At 37.7% G+C, this 13,931-nt stretch overlaps 1 protein-coding gene and 1 long non-coding RNA gene across 2 annotated transcripts in view; one reads left to right on the top strand and one right to left on the bottom strand.

The window, feature by feature from the left end:
* RSPO2 (R-spondin 2) overlaps positions 1–13,931 on the top strand; it is a 155,764-nt gene that overhangs the window by 70,967 nt on the left and 70,866 nt on the right. The window contains exon 2 of the mRNA XM_058564789.1: positions 1,959–2,147. Within this exon, the coding sequence (XP_058420772.1) occupies positions 1,959–2,147 (189 nt within the window). The remainder of the gene's footprint in view (positions 1–1,958; positions 2,148–13,931) is intronic.
* The window catches only part of LOC131419544 (uncharacterized), a 57,151-nt gene that overhangs the window by 36,566 nt on the left and 6,654 nt on the right, over positions 1–13,931 (bottom strand). Inside the window, exon 2 of the long non-coding RNA XR_009223273.1 lies at positions 11,903–11,987. This is a non-coding gene — a long non-coding RNA (uncharacterized LOC131419544). The remainder of the gene's footprint in view (positions 1–11,902; positions 11,988–13,931) is intronic.

The raw sequence follows: 13,931 nt of genomic DNA, 5'->3' as shown, positions 1-13,931 counted from the left end.
GCTTCCTTTCTTAAGTCTTTCAAGTTATTGCTGTTGAATATAAAATATGTATTATTTTTAAACCCTCGAAATTATTATTTTTTTAAATCAATATTTTAATGAATATACCAACATATTTCTCACTTGGTTTGATCACTATTGCTTATTATATTCTACTTCCTTTTGGGTTCCATTTTATTTTCTCCAATATATACAGTTCTTTTAGTGAGTGTTTTTGATAAATTCCTTGCCTTTATTTTGTTTTTTGGTTTTTTTTTTTGCTGGGAAAGATTCACTCTAAGCTAACATCTGTTGCCAATCTTCCTCTCTCTCTTTTTTTCCTCCCTAAAGCCCCAGTTCCATAGTTGTATATTCTAATTGTAAGTCCTTCTAGTTCTTCTATGTGAGCTGCCACCACAGCATGGCTACTGCCAGATGAGTAGTGTGGTTCTGCCCCCCAGGGACTGATCCCAGGCTGCTAAGTTGAGTGTGCCAAACTTTAACCGCTAGGCCATCAGGGCTGGGTCAGCCTTGCCTTTATTTTGGTTGAAAATATCTTTATTTTGCTCTTATTGTTATACTCTCATTTAATTTCTTATGGAGTTACAGTTTGATAATTTTTCCTCAACATGTTGAAGATAATATTCCAGTATCTAATACTTATTGTTTCTGATAAGCCTGCTGGGAGTCAAATTTTTATTCCTTTGCAGGTAATTGGCTGTTTATCTCTGCTTTGACTTCGTTCTTTAGTATAAATATGCTGTGTTCAAATGCAGACTTGTTTTTACTGATCTGCTCAGATCTCTGAATTTTTCATCTCAGAACTCATGTCTTGAATTCTGAAAACTAATTAGCCGTGATCTCTTTGAATATTACATCTTATTCATTTTCTGTGTTCTTTGATTCTGTAATACCTAATAATCATGTATTGGAACATTTTCTTTTTTTTATTACATGCTGCTTTTTTACATTTTCATCTTGATCTTGTTTTATGCTACAGTTCTTTAAACTTGTTTTCCAGTTAAATCCCTCTCTTCTAGTCTACCATTCTACTTGTCCATAGGATGTTTTTCAGTTGTAGAATTTTCATTTCTTTCTGTTTTGCACATTCTTTATATGATATTGCTTCTTCCTATGTGATTTCTAGTCTTTATTTTATTCCTTCAAAAACTCTAAAGATACTCATTTTAAAGTCTCTTTCAGATTGTTCTGTTATTTCTGATTCTTTATTTGTGACATTTCTCTCTCGCTGAGACTGATGACTCTTCCTCATGGAGGTTTGCTTGTACACATGATCTGTTCATTTTGATGTTCAAGTGGTTTTCCATGAAAGTCCCAGGTCTCAGGATTGTAGAAAATTTCTATAGGGTAGTTTAATATTTTTTCTTTGTGTTTTTCCTGGATCTGGACAGGTTTCTGTTAACTTCTTGACTTAGGGATTCCATACCTCATTGATAATTTGAACTTGGATCCCAAACTTGGATGTTCTGCACACTTAGGGTTCTTATTTCCCATGGGTTATGTTTTCTCTCTCCTGTGCTCACCCCCTCTATGTGCCTAATCTAGCGTTGGAATCCTCTGGCCAGTTGGAATGGGGGCTTCTGATACTTGTTCTATAGACAAACAGCCCTCATGACTCTAGTCCACATAAAGAGAGCAAAGGGTCGGCTCTTGTACATGCATATTTCTTGGTCTGGATTCAGGACCCTGCCATGAAATCTGCCTCTGTCTGGTCTAAAATCTCCATAAGCCATTCAGTTTGAGCTTCCGACCTCAACTCTGCCTCTGCGTTTCTTCTTTGTTTCTAAGCTTGGTTGTATATTAACCATTGTTTGTGGGGGTGGGGGTGGCGAAGGATATTTTGTTTAGCATTTTTATGTAATTAAAAGAACAGGAGACACTTGTCTTCTTGGCGTGTTGTATTGACCAGAAGTCTGATCATATTCATATTTAAACATGTTTTTTTGTTTCTCTTACAGCCAGTTATGTATCAAATCCCATTTGCAAGGGTTGCTTGTCTTGTTCAAAGGACAATGGGTGCAGCCGATGTCAACAGAAGTTGTTCTTCTTTCTTCGAAGAGAAGGCATGCGCCAGTATGGAGAGTGCCTGCATTCCTGCCCATCAGGGTACTATGGACACCGAGCCCCAGATATGAACAGATGTGCAAGTGAGCAGTTGCCTTTCGTCTGTCCTCTCTTACTGTTTATGCAACTTAGGGGGAATTAAGTTGAAAATTTTGACTGAAAAAAGGTATATTTTTACTATGTTACAGAAATAGTCTAAGCTTAAACTTAAAAATTAGTGGGGGGGATAGGATACTTTTACTTTATCTTTTGTATAGAAGTATATTGCACACACACTTTTTTTTTTTTAAGATTACCTAGGTATTTTTTCATAACAAGCATCTCAAACACAAGCTTATTAGGCAGATCTTTTTAAGGTATACTTAGCATTCAGAAAAACAAAAAAGGAATTTAAATACCTTTGTACTGAGGAACACTTTCTCCAGGTTGCCACAGTATCTGTTGCTTCTTTTTCCTCTTTTACATGAGTTTGTAATACCTGATTTAGTCTAATTTGCAGTGTAATGTGTACATTTTAGAGTTCTGTAAAGCACCATTACTGATAAAAGATGTAACTAAAATATTTAGTTTTACATCAAAGTATTCTGAGTTCTAGGTTTAACAACTACAAAAAAGGTTTTTAAGGAATGGCATTCTGTACATAGGAATGCAGGTATGATTTTTCATCTTTTAATGCAAAAATCACTTGTAGCATGATTCTCAGTTTCTAGGTAAATATTAGAAGTTGGAGTTTAAAAAAATGAATGAGATGCAAAGGAATATCCCTGTCTTTAAGGGGCTCAAATTTTAGGGGATAGAGGGGATGATAAGGAAAAAGGGAACATGGAGTGAAATGACAAACGGGTAAGAAGTTGAATCATAATTCAATACACTAAGTGCTATATCAGCAGGCAACCAGTGTGATATGAGAGTGATTTAATTATCTCCCTTTAACACACTGTGTACATGACTATTAAATCAGCTGAGGTCTTTAGATAAGAAGAGTTTGAATTGTATCATCCAAGGACAATATTATTTTGGAAGGAGGGAGAACTAATAGAGGGAGGTGAAGTAGATTCTAGAAAGAAGGAACCACATATGTGTAAAAATAATGTGTTCGAGGAACAACAAGTCTCATCTAGGGTGCTACTGACATTTTGGCAAGGCAACTTATCCTACATTGCTGGACATTTAGTGTCCTTAGTCCCTGCCCATTAAATGTCCTTTGCATCCTCGAATCTCTGTGACAAGCAAAAATGTCCCCAGACATTTCCAAACACCTCCTGTGGGAGCAGTACCATCCCTGGATGAAAACCATTGAATAGTATGTGGTTAGTGGGAATTGTGGTTGGAACTGAGGATGGAGAGGGGAGGGCTGAGTGCAATTGAAAAAGATCTTAAGTGCCATGCTAAGACGTCTGGATATTATCTGAGGGTTTTGAGCAGGCAGTGGACTAAAGAGATTGCTTTATTTAAGATGATTCTAGCAGAAGTGAGGGAAGTGAGTTGGAGAAGGATAGAGAGAGGGGAAGGCTACTGTAACAATCGCAGATTAGAAATCATATTCTGATGAAAAGTTTGTGGGTAATGACTTCCAGAGACTTTTAAAATAGAATCAATGGGACTTAACTAATTTCACTGAATGAAGAGAGAGAAGCAAATTTGATCCTAAGGTTTCTAGCTGAGGTGACTGGGTGAATAGTTTTGCCATTAGTACAGAGAGAAATATATAGGCTTAGAGGAAGTTTGGATTTACTTCCATTTGATGGAATTGTTTGGATTAATGATGTAAGTGACACAACTCACAACAAATATCGATAGACTGGGCAATTTTTGCAAATATGTAACTTAAGGTTTATGATTTGGGCTACCTAGTAATTTGTCTCTCATAGTTTTTGGACTTCCATAGGAGGATGGGTCCATTTTGAAACAGATTCCTGTTCAGATTGCTTTAGACCACCTATGGGGAGGATTTGAATCTATGAATGTTCTGTGAGTTTTTCATTCCAGACTGTCAGTGCACAAGGAAGATGAGGCAAGAGTGTAGATAGCTCCAGGCACTTATTCCAAGTTCTATGCCTAGCGTACATACTGTATATGGACGATAGCGTGACCACATAATATGTTACTCAACCTGGGACATTGGGGAGTGAAAGGGGCTGCTATTAATAACTATGCAGAGACATTGGATGTAAACCAGGACTGTCCTGGGCAAACTGGTATGGATGGTCACTCAGCAATACCTCATAGTGTATCAACAGGGCCTTCGTTATAGAGATACTCATAGGCAGGGGTTAACATGCACATTTTGGTTTAGTTGATCCCTTTTCTCAGAAGTGGAGAGGAGAGCAGTGACTGTAAATCAGCCTTGGAAAGAGAATCTGCATGTGAGAATAGGTTTGCTATGGTTATTATTGTAAGTGAATGCAATCAATGTTGCAATTTACTGACCTAGAAGAAATCATTACTTATCTGGTACAGTCAGGAAGTGCTTATTAACAAAAATCCTGTGAAGCAAAGTGAAAGTGGAAAATTATTTCTTAATTTTCAGTATATGACTTTGGATGACCATAGTTCTTTCATACTAATTATGTGCTGTTTTTCATAGATACTTTGCATATACTGCATTGTTATTTGTATTCTATTCAGAGGATGAGACGTTTAAATTGGAAAAACTGTTACAGACAGAATTTGAAATTATATTCACTATTTAAGAGATTATTGCTTGACAGCAGAGAAGAAAATTATATTTAAAACAATAGTAGCTTTAAAAAATCTTATATGTGAAACTTGCTCATCTGTTTCCTAATCACTAAAGTAAGATTCCAATTGTAAAGCAATACCTTTTTTCCAAAGGAAGACTTGCTTTATAAAATGTTGGCTAAGATTGGCTTCTTGGTCCATAAAGTATAGAGCTTACAAAATTCAAACATGCTTATAAAAACCAATTCAATAATCAATTCATTTGAGGCATACTATGAAAAATATATATATATATACACATACATATACGCTAATGGACACTGAGAGCTGCCGTTGTCTCTGATACTGTTGAATGATAGTTCTCTCATATTTTCTTTTTCTCATTCTTTGGTAAACTCATTTACACAAAAAATCTTAATTTTGAAAACTGTTATACATATTCCTCTTAGAAAGCTTAGAAAGTACATTTTGGCTTCTATCCTCAACATTTTGTTTCTATGCATATTTATGTCTTTCCTTTCAAATGTGTCACTGCTTTGTTTTGTAACTTGTTTCAACTTAATGAATTATGAAAATTTTTTTCATGTCATTGAATATGACTGCATATGCCTTCTACCGAATGGATATACCATAGTGTATTTAGCTAATTACCTATTGAAATTTTGCTTTTAGTTTTTCACCATTATAAGCAGTTATGTGAAGACTGTCCTTACGTATATAGATTCTTTTTTATCTTTTACACATTTGTCTAATTTGCTTTCATAAGATAAACTTTTAAACATAACACCTTTTTTCTAGCTTTATTGAAAGATAATTGCCATAAAACCATAATACATATTTTAGAGACTTTTGACATATATTGCCTAACTGCCTTTTAGGAAAGTTGTACCCATTCACATCTTCACTAACAGCAGACATTTTCCCTTTCATTTTATCAACACTGGGTATTATTGACAAATAGTATAAAAATGCATTTTTTTGTTTTAATACGCTTTTCTTTGATACAAATGAAGGTACATTTATTTTTCACATGAATATTGGCATTGTAGGATATTTACCAGAATCCCTGGCTCTTTTTCTTCTCTATTTGCACAACTGTCTTGTTCTTAGTTAATATAAAAGAAAAACTTTACATGAAGTATCACACAGAATTCTGTGTTCACAGATCATAAATGTTTTCAATGAGCCAACACAAAGTGGACACACGTATGTAACCACCACTCGGGTCAAGAAGGAATGTTAGCAGCACCCCCAAGAACAGTCATTGTATCCCTTCCCAATCACACCCCACCCTCATCCTCCAACAAAACTGCTGTCCTGACTTGTAACCAAAACACATATAAAGATTATTCATGATAACAGTAGTCACACAGCTACAAATTGGAAACAACCCAAATGTCCAAACAATAGAACATCTAAGAAAGTAGAGTATATTAAAAAAGAAATATACAGAAGTAGAAATGAATGAATAAACTACTGCAACATGCAGCAATATCAAATACATTTACATACATTTCAAAAACAGGGAAAATGAATCTATGGTGCTAGAAGACAGGATTGTGGTTCTTTTATTAAATACCTAGTATTGCTGGCTTTGGTACTAGATAGCTGGAGATACAATAATGAGTAATAATTGGTTTCTGCCCCTAAGTTGCTTATGGTTTAGTGCAGTGATTATCTACCAGGGATGATTTTGCCCCTTAGGGCACATTTAGTCATGTTTGGAGACATTTTTGGTTATTACACCTGGAGAGGTGCCACTGATATCTAGTGGATTACCGCTAAACATTCTACAATGCACAGGGCAGCCCCCTGCAACATAGAATTATCTGGCCCAAAATGTCAGTAATGTTGAGGCTGAGAAAGCCTTGTCTGGAAAAGACAGATGATTAATTCAGTGTATTACACAGTAAAGGCTGCTAATTATTTAGCTGCCATTCTGTGCCAACTACTCTATTAAATATACTTTTTCTCATTTTATTTTTCAAACAAGTGTGCAAAGTAAGTTATAGTATTTCTATTTTATGGGTGGAGTTTATCTGAACTGGGTAAAATATACTTTCTAAATGTTAGGCTGGATTTCAGCAATGGAGGAGATGGCAATTATGAAGATTATGGGTATTTTCACAGTTATTAGGATTAAGTGTTATAGGTAGAAAAAAGATGAAGGTATAGAGGCACAAAAAAAATCATCTATTAAGTAAAATGCAGATGATTTTAGTACAGTTGATTTCTGAGTACGGTTCCACTGTATAACAAGAAATGATGCTAGTTAGGTTGGTGGGGACTAGATTATGAGAGGCCTTATGTGCTAAATTTAGGCAGTATAAACATCTTCCTGAAAGCCACAAGTAGTCAATGAAAGATTTGAAGTAAGGAAATGATAAGGTTATGGTTTGGGGAAATATTTTTCTTTTGACAGCTTCAAAGATGAGTGAGAGTGAAGTAAGCAATGAAGGCAGCAAGATCAATAGTCTAGGTGAAAAAAAAAAAAAAGAGAGAGAGAACAGTTGTCTTCTCCTTAGACCTTCCTTGGCCAATCTAGCTAAAATTTTAACCACCTCTATCCCAATATTTCCTTTCTTCCTTATCTTCTTTATCCCTCCCTCTTTCCCTCCCTTCTTTCCTTAAGACTTATGACTAACTAACATACTGTATATTTTACTTATCTGTTTTATTCACCTCTCCCACTAGAAAGTAAGCTCCAAGAGGGAAGGAATTTTGATCTGTTTTGTTTAGGCTCTTGATATGCAAAATACTGTCTGACACATAGTAGGTGCTTAATGAATGTTTGAATGAATAAATGAATGAAGTTAGTTATAATGAATATGGGGAAATGGAGAGAGAGGTTGAGGAAGAATCAATAGGACCGTCATTAATTGGAGGATGTTGGATGAAGGTGAAATTAAGATTACTCTTATGATATTAGTTTGGGAGCTGGAGGGTGGAATTTATCCAGGTACAGAATATAGGAGGAGGAGCATATTTGCTGGGGAGAAAGGTCATTATGGTGGAGAATGGTTGATTTGGGACATGTTGAGCTTAAGATGGAGAGGCATCCTAGGGAAAGCACCTGATGAGCAGTGAGATGTAAGAGTCCAGAGCCCTTAAGTGAGGTCTGAATTGAATCATTGGCAGGAAAAAGAGAATATCAACTGAGGGGGGAAAGGAATTCTGAGGATTAAAGCCCAAAATGTTAACATTTAACAGCCAGCAAAGAAAAGCCTGTGGAGGAGGCTGTGACTGAGTCACCAGGAAAATAGAAAGAAAATCAGAGAATGATGTCCCAGAAGCAGAAGTAGATGGGCTTGAGAAGTAGCAAGTGGTCACTGTCAAAATTGCACTGTTTACACAATAGAGCTGTTAACCTTAATGGGAGTTGTTTCCTCGTCATTCTTGGGCCCCTATCCTGATTGCTATGGTTTGAGGCAGTAGTAGAGTCTTAGGGAAGCAGCCACACTGATGGTAGACACTACTCCTCTTCTTTTCCTTCCCTGCTAAGCTTGTTGAACAAGCATCTGATGATAGCTAGAAGCCTCATGGATTAGGAAATTGGTGCGTGTGTGTAAGACAGAAGGATACCTGAGTGGGAAAAAGCCAGTTGAGCTGGGGAAAGACAGGGATGATTAAGGAAACAAGATCACCGAAGAGACAGAAGAACATAGGATCCAAAAATCTAAGTGAGGAAATTAGCCTTGGACTGAACATTTGCTTAATCAGCAATCTAGAAAGCATCTATCTCTCGTCAGTCAAGGTTTTGTTTCATTAATGTACCAGGGAGGGTATCAGAAATAATGCTGAAGTGAAGGAAAAAGGACTAATAAATTTTTTATGTATAGGAAAATCATACATATACTTTTGCTGGAGGCAGTATATTTTCAAAAAACATTTGTAAATAAAAATTACAGATGAGATATTTTATAATTCTGTATCCAGTGAATTTGCTACTTTTAACTCTTCTTGCTGTATTTTATGATGCTGCCCTTGTTTTGGCACTTGATGAAAATGTGTTCTAGGCTAGGAGAATGCTAGTTATGTTTTTGAAATGACATAGGTTTAAAACTAGTAATTTTGAACATAAAGAAAATTCACAAAGATAACCATCCCTTAATTTGTGATCTCCAAGACTAGTGTTTAGGTGTTTTTAAAGAATTACAACACGTCAAGTTTGAGTGGTTTTAGAAACACTTGCCATTCTTGAATCATGCAGTCTAATGATGCATTTGGAAAAAGGTCTAGGTATTTAAAATCAACAGAAATATGTTTAAAACGTTTTTAATCAAATCTGGACAATTGTGGACTATGAATGAGGGGCATGTATAATTACTGAGTACCATAAAGTCTATGTAATGTGTGTTTATAGATTTGTAAAGATGCAGACCTCTAACAAATATGTTGCTGTAACCTCAGTATTGGTGGGCTTATAGGAGAAGTGAAATAAAATAAAAAATCAAGAATATCTTTATTTAGAAGATACTTACAAATGGACTGAAGACACAGTTGGGTTGTACGTGACACTGACACGGAATCACAACAGTGTTATATAGCACCATTATCAAACGTGCTGCTAAAGCACAGCAGGGAAATAGGGTAGCTGTGTCACATGATTATAACAGGGCTTAGAGAAGGGGGAAGTCAGTGGTTAGGTGAGAACAGTTGTGGAAGACTAGGAAATGGCGCAACCTAGCTATATTCTCTGCTCCCTTCGCTGTCTAGCCTGGGTGGCTAGATAGTGGAGAGTTAGGGGGCAGTCACAGGAAATGGATGTGCATGATGTGTGGAAGGGCCAGTAATGGGACCTTGATGGGAAACCTGGAGATGATAAATGATTGTTATTGCATCAACTAAAAATAATAGGATTCAAATCCAGCGACTATTCTTATTACACTTAAAAGAAACCAGAAGTGTTCTAAATCATGTATTGTGTTAGAGCTATTATACTTTAAATTTGATCTTCAGCAAACTGGCAAATGGATTGGGGATACATTTAGGGAGTCTATCATATTCTTTATTTTGGGCTATAGGCAGTGCTAGAATCAAGGAAGCCTGATGAAGAGGGACACTTGCATAGTTTTCCCAACACTGCTAGTAGGTATTTATCTGGTGAGGAAAGAGAGGTCAGGCTATAATTTAGGGAATAGTTTAGGCTGCTTAATAACCTTATAAATTTAGCAAGCATTTAACGCTTATTTTCTATACACCAGGCAGGGGCAGTGTGTGTTTTAAGAAAAATGCAAAGGAGTACAGTGTAATAGGAACAGTGATAGCCATGCACTGGGAGCTCAGGAAACCTGGGGTGGGGGGAGGTGGGTGGGCGGATAGCTATCTTGCACTTGGAGGGGGTGGGTGAGGCTTAAGATCTCCTAGAGAGTGTGTTACCTGAAGCAGTCCCACAGGAGGAGTAGAGTGAGTAAGAGCAAGAGGGAAAAGGGCCTTCCTGGCAGAGAGTCAGCTGAGAGTCAGAACATAAAGTTTGAGAATGGAATCTTGGAAGATGAGGATGGGAGGGTTCATAAGCGGGGAAGACGCACAGCTTTCTTGTTTCAGAATATCCTCTGGTGGCAGCAAGGGAGAGTAGTGAGAGTGAGGTGATTCTTAAACTGAAGCGTGCATCAGGATCACCGTAGACAACAGTGTTATATAGCACCATTATCAAACGTGCTGCTAAAGCACCACAGGGGAGTAGGGTAGCTGTGTCACATGATTACAAAAGAGGTCAGAGAAGGGGGAAGTTAGTGGTTAGGTGAGAACAGTCATGAAAGACTGGAAATTGTGTGACAGCTATATTCTCTCCTTCCTTCACCATCTAGGCTGGATGGGTAGACAGTGAAGGGTTAGAGGGTATTCTGGTGTTTAACACCTGTTAAAATACTGACTACTGGGTCCCCCCTAGAGTTTCTGATTTGGTAGATCTGAGATGGTGCCCGAGAACTTGCACTTTCAACAAGTTCCCAGGTGATGCAGACATGGCTGGCTCAGAGACTGCACCTTGAGAATCACTGCTACAATGTAATAATCATGTTGTCTCCCCCGTCACTAATTATGGAATAGGACTTTGTATTCAGTAAAAGACAAGTTTTAGTACCCCCTAAGCATATAAGGATATTTTGAGGAAATGTGTGTCTTTCACACGTCTCTCATTAGTCATCAGTATTATAATCAATAGTCGTGTATCTGTGTTTGGACTCTGCTGAGCTGATCACAGTAGAATACACTGGCTTTCAGGCCAGGCTTCCAGTGCTCCTGAGTCTCCACTCCTCTGACTCCCTTCTTAGCCTCCCCCACTCTCTCATAGCTCGCTCTTCCTTCTTCTCTGAGATTCCCATTGCTTTATGTATTCTGGCACATGTAGTATTCTAATTGATAATTGCCTCGATATCTTAGAATCTAATTTATTCTCTTTTGATTTTGTTGATAAAGGTTCTGACAAAAGATTCTGATTGAAATATAGCTTCCACATGAATAGAATTATAAACCATTATTTGGGGCCATATTTTGAAAGGAGGAGCAGGCTAAGGTTTACGGGCAGGAGAGAGGGATCATGCTGACTACTCAGGCAGAGAGGGTCCTTCTGCTGGCTCTCTCCACAGCTGGCTCCTGGGTGATGGGCGAACATCATGTTCTCTGAGTCCCAGTGTCCTCATCTGTAAAACTAGGGGACACTCTGAGGTCGTTGCTCTAATATTCTGTGATTCTATGAATGCCTCCAGAAATTGCTGCTTTTTGCTATTCCAGACCAGCCCCTCTCCTCAAACTCAAATTCCGGGTGGGAATGGCTATTCTAATACTCTCTCAACAACCTTATGATATAAGTAAACATTTACATTTTGCCCTAAGTTGTGGGTAAATATTTACATTTTACCATTGAAAAGCAAGCTCAGAGAGATTCAGAAACCTACCCAAGGACACACAGTATGAAGCAGAACTAAGAATGGGGTCCAGGCCATTCTGCAAAAGGCGCTCACTTTGTTAACAGGTTACTGCCAGCTGGAGAAAGCTCATTGTCCTAAAGTGGCTTTACATCATTTCAAAAGAACTGCTACCAGCCAGTTAATAACCTGGCCGTAACTTCATAAAGTTAAGAAATAGTTCCTTAGAAGGACCATAAGGATAGCCTTGCTGTCCCCTTACCAGAAGATAATTGAGATGTCATTACCTGCTAAGTCTCTTGATCCTTATGCTTTCTTCTCAAGAAATCTCATCTCTGCAAGAGAGCTGGCTATATTTTGATGCACCTATGACTGGGATAAAACAAAACATTTGCCAATTGATTTTAGTTTTAGGGGATTGTATCCAAGCTTGGTCTCACCAGGGTCACAGTTTAATTGACTGAGGTCAGCCAGTCAAGGGCTTGGCGTCTAATAGTTGCTTAATCCATATGAACTGAATGATTGAGATGTCTCAGGTGGCTAGGGGTCTCTGAGAGCAGGAGAGGAGGGCTCAGTTATATTAGCTTCTCTTCTGTGAAAGACACCATGTGCTTATTACTAATAATGAACACTTAGTACTTTCTTTTTGGCTAAATCCTTTCAACAGCTTATGCAGTAGATCCATGACTATTAGAGGCAAGTAAACTGAGGCCTAGAGAAGTTAAATAGCTTGTTCAAAGTCACCAACTAGTACAGAGCACAGTTGATACTAGAACGTGTGTCTGACTGATAACATCCTATGTTCTTTGTTACTGGACTGTACGTTTCCTGAAATGCTTTTCAGTTTGCTCTACAGAAAGATTGCTTTATAGATGTGTGGAACAGATACAGTAAAACTTGAAACTATTATTACATTTAATGAAGACATTCCTGTTAACTACTTTTAGCGTTTAAAATCATGTAAAGATACAGCAATTAATTTCTTGATGAGACACTAAATATGATTATCTAGGAAGGCAGTGGTACAATGGAGCAACCTAATAGGCTGCTACTTATCATGTGACAGCTCTTTACAATGTCTTTATTATTCTTTTAGTGAGCTAGCATCAATGATGAGGAGGATAATCAGGTGATTCTTTTCTATTAATTTAAATAGGAAATAGTTCACAATATACCCAATCTCTATTCTGTAGACAGAATTCAGAAAAAAATAAGCAGTAGTTTATTGCATTGTGCTGAGGAAAGCAAGTAGTAACAGCATATTTCAAAGAGTTCTTGAGAGGATGTTTTGTTTAATTAAGAAACACTTTTCACTGACCAACCAGTGTGTGTGTTCATGACCCTACAAGGCCTCTGTCAGGCATGTAGAAGTTCTCTTAAACTAATTAAAAACTATACACGGAGATCTGGAAGAGACCTAATTGATTCTGTTTCTTCTCTCTCTCCCTCTCTCCCTCCCTCCTTCCCTCCCTCCCTCCCTCTCTCTCCCTCTCTCTTTCTCCCTCTCTCTCTCTCTCTCCCTCCCTCTCCCCTTCCCTCCCTCCCTCCCTCTCTCTCTCCTGCACCCCCAACAAATGTGCATATTGAGGCTTATAAAGGAAGTACTTCCCCAAAGTGACACAATTAGTCAGTAGCCTGGTGGCCTCAGCGTCTAGATACTGACTCCAATGGAATATTCTTCTCATTATTCCCTAAAAAATAAACCATGGCATGTAGACAAAACTATTATGCACAATTACAAACCTGAGTATTAGAAAAATCTCAAAGTTTCTTTGACTATTTCTTCTTAAATGAATGGTCAGTTTAAGTGTTTTAAATCCCATTAAGCATTTCAAGACATTAGACTTTATCTTCCAGAGAGAGAAATCGATTTGTGGTAAATCACATCTTTAAAAGAACATTGGATTGGAAGGAACTCTGGGCTCTGATTTGAGCTCTGACAGTAACTACCTTTGCAAGCTTACACAATTACATAACATAGTCTGGAATAGTAGCCTTCTGGTTTTAATAACTCTCATGAGTCTATCTATAAAAAAAAAAAATCTCAATAAGAGTAATATCTGCTGTTGGCAGTTACCTTTTTAATATTGATTTCTTTGTGACTTTATGTGAATTCCAAGTCTAGTTTCTGCGATGTTCAATCTCTCCCTCCAACCCTCATCTCTACTTGGTTTACAGTTAGGGAATATTATGCATACCTTTTGTTTCTTAAAGACAAAAAAATGAGACATAAGGGGCCGGCCCGGTGGCGCAAGCGGTTAAGTGCGCGCGCTCCGCTGCGGCGGCCCGGGGTTCGCTGGTTCGGATCCCGGGCGC

Source organism: Diceros bicornis, chromosome 21 (assembly GCF_020826845.1).
Source record: "Diceros bicornis minor isolate mBicDic1 chromosome 21, mDicBic1.mat.cur, whole genome shotgun sequence".
Taxonomy (NCBI): domain Eukaryota; kingdom Metazoa; phylum Chordata; class Mammalia; order Perissodactyla; family Rhinocerotidae; genus Diceros; species Diceros bicornis.
The sequence above is the reverse complement of the archived record's forward strand: the minus strand, read 5'-3'. Positions and strand labels throughout refer to the sequence as shown.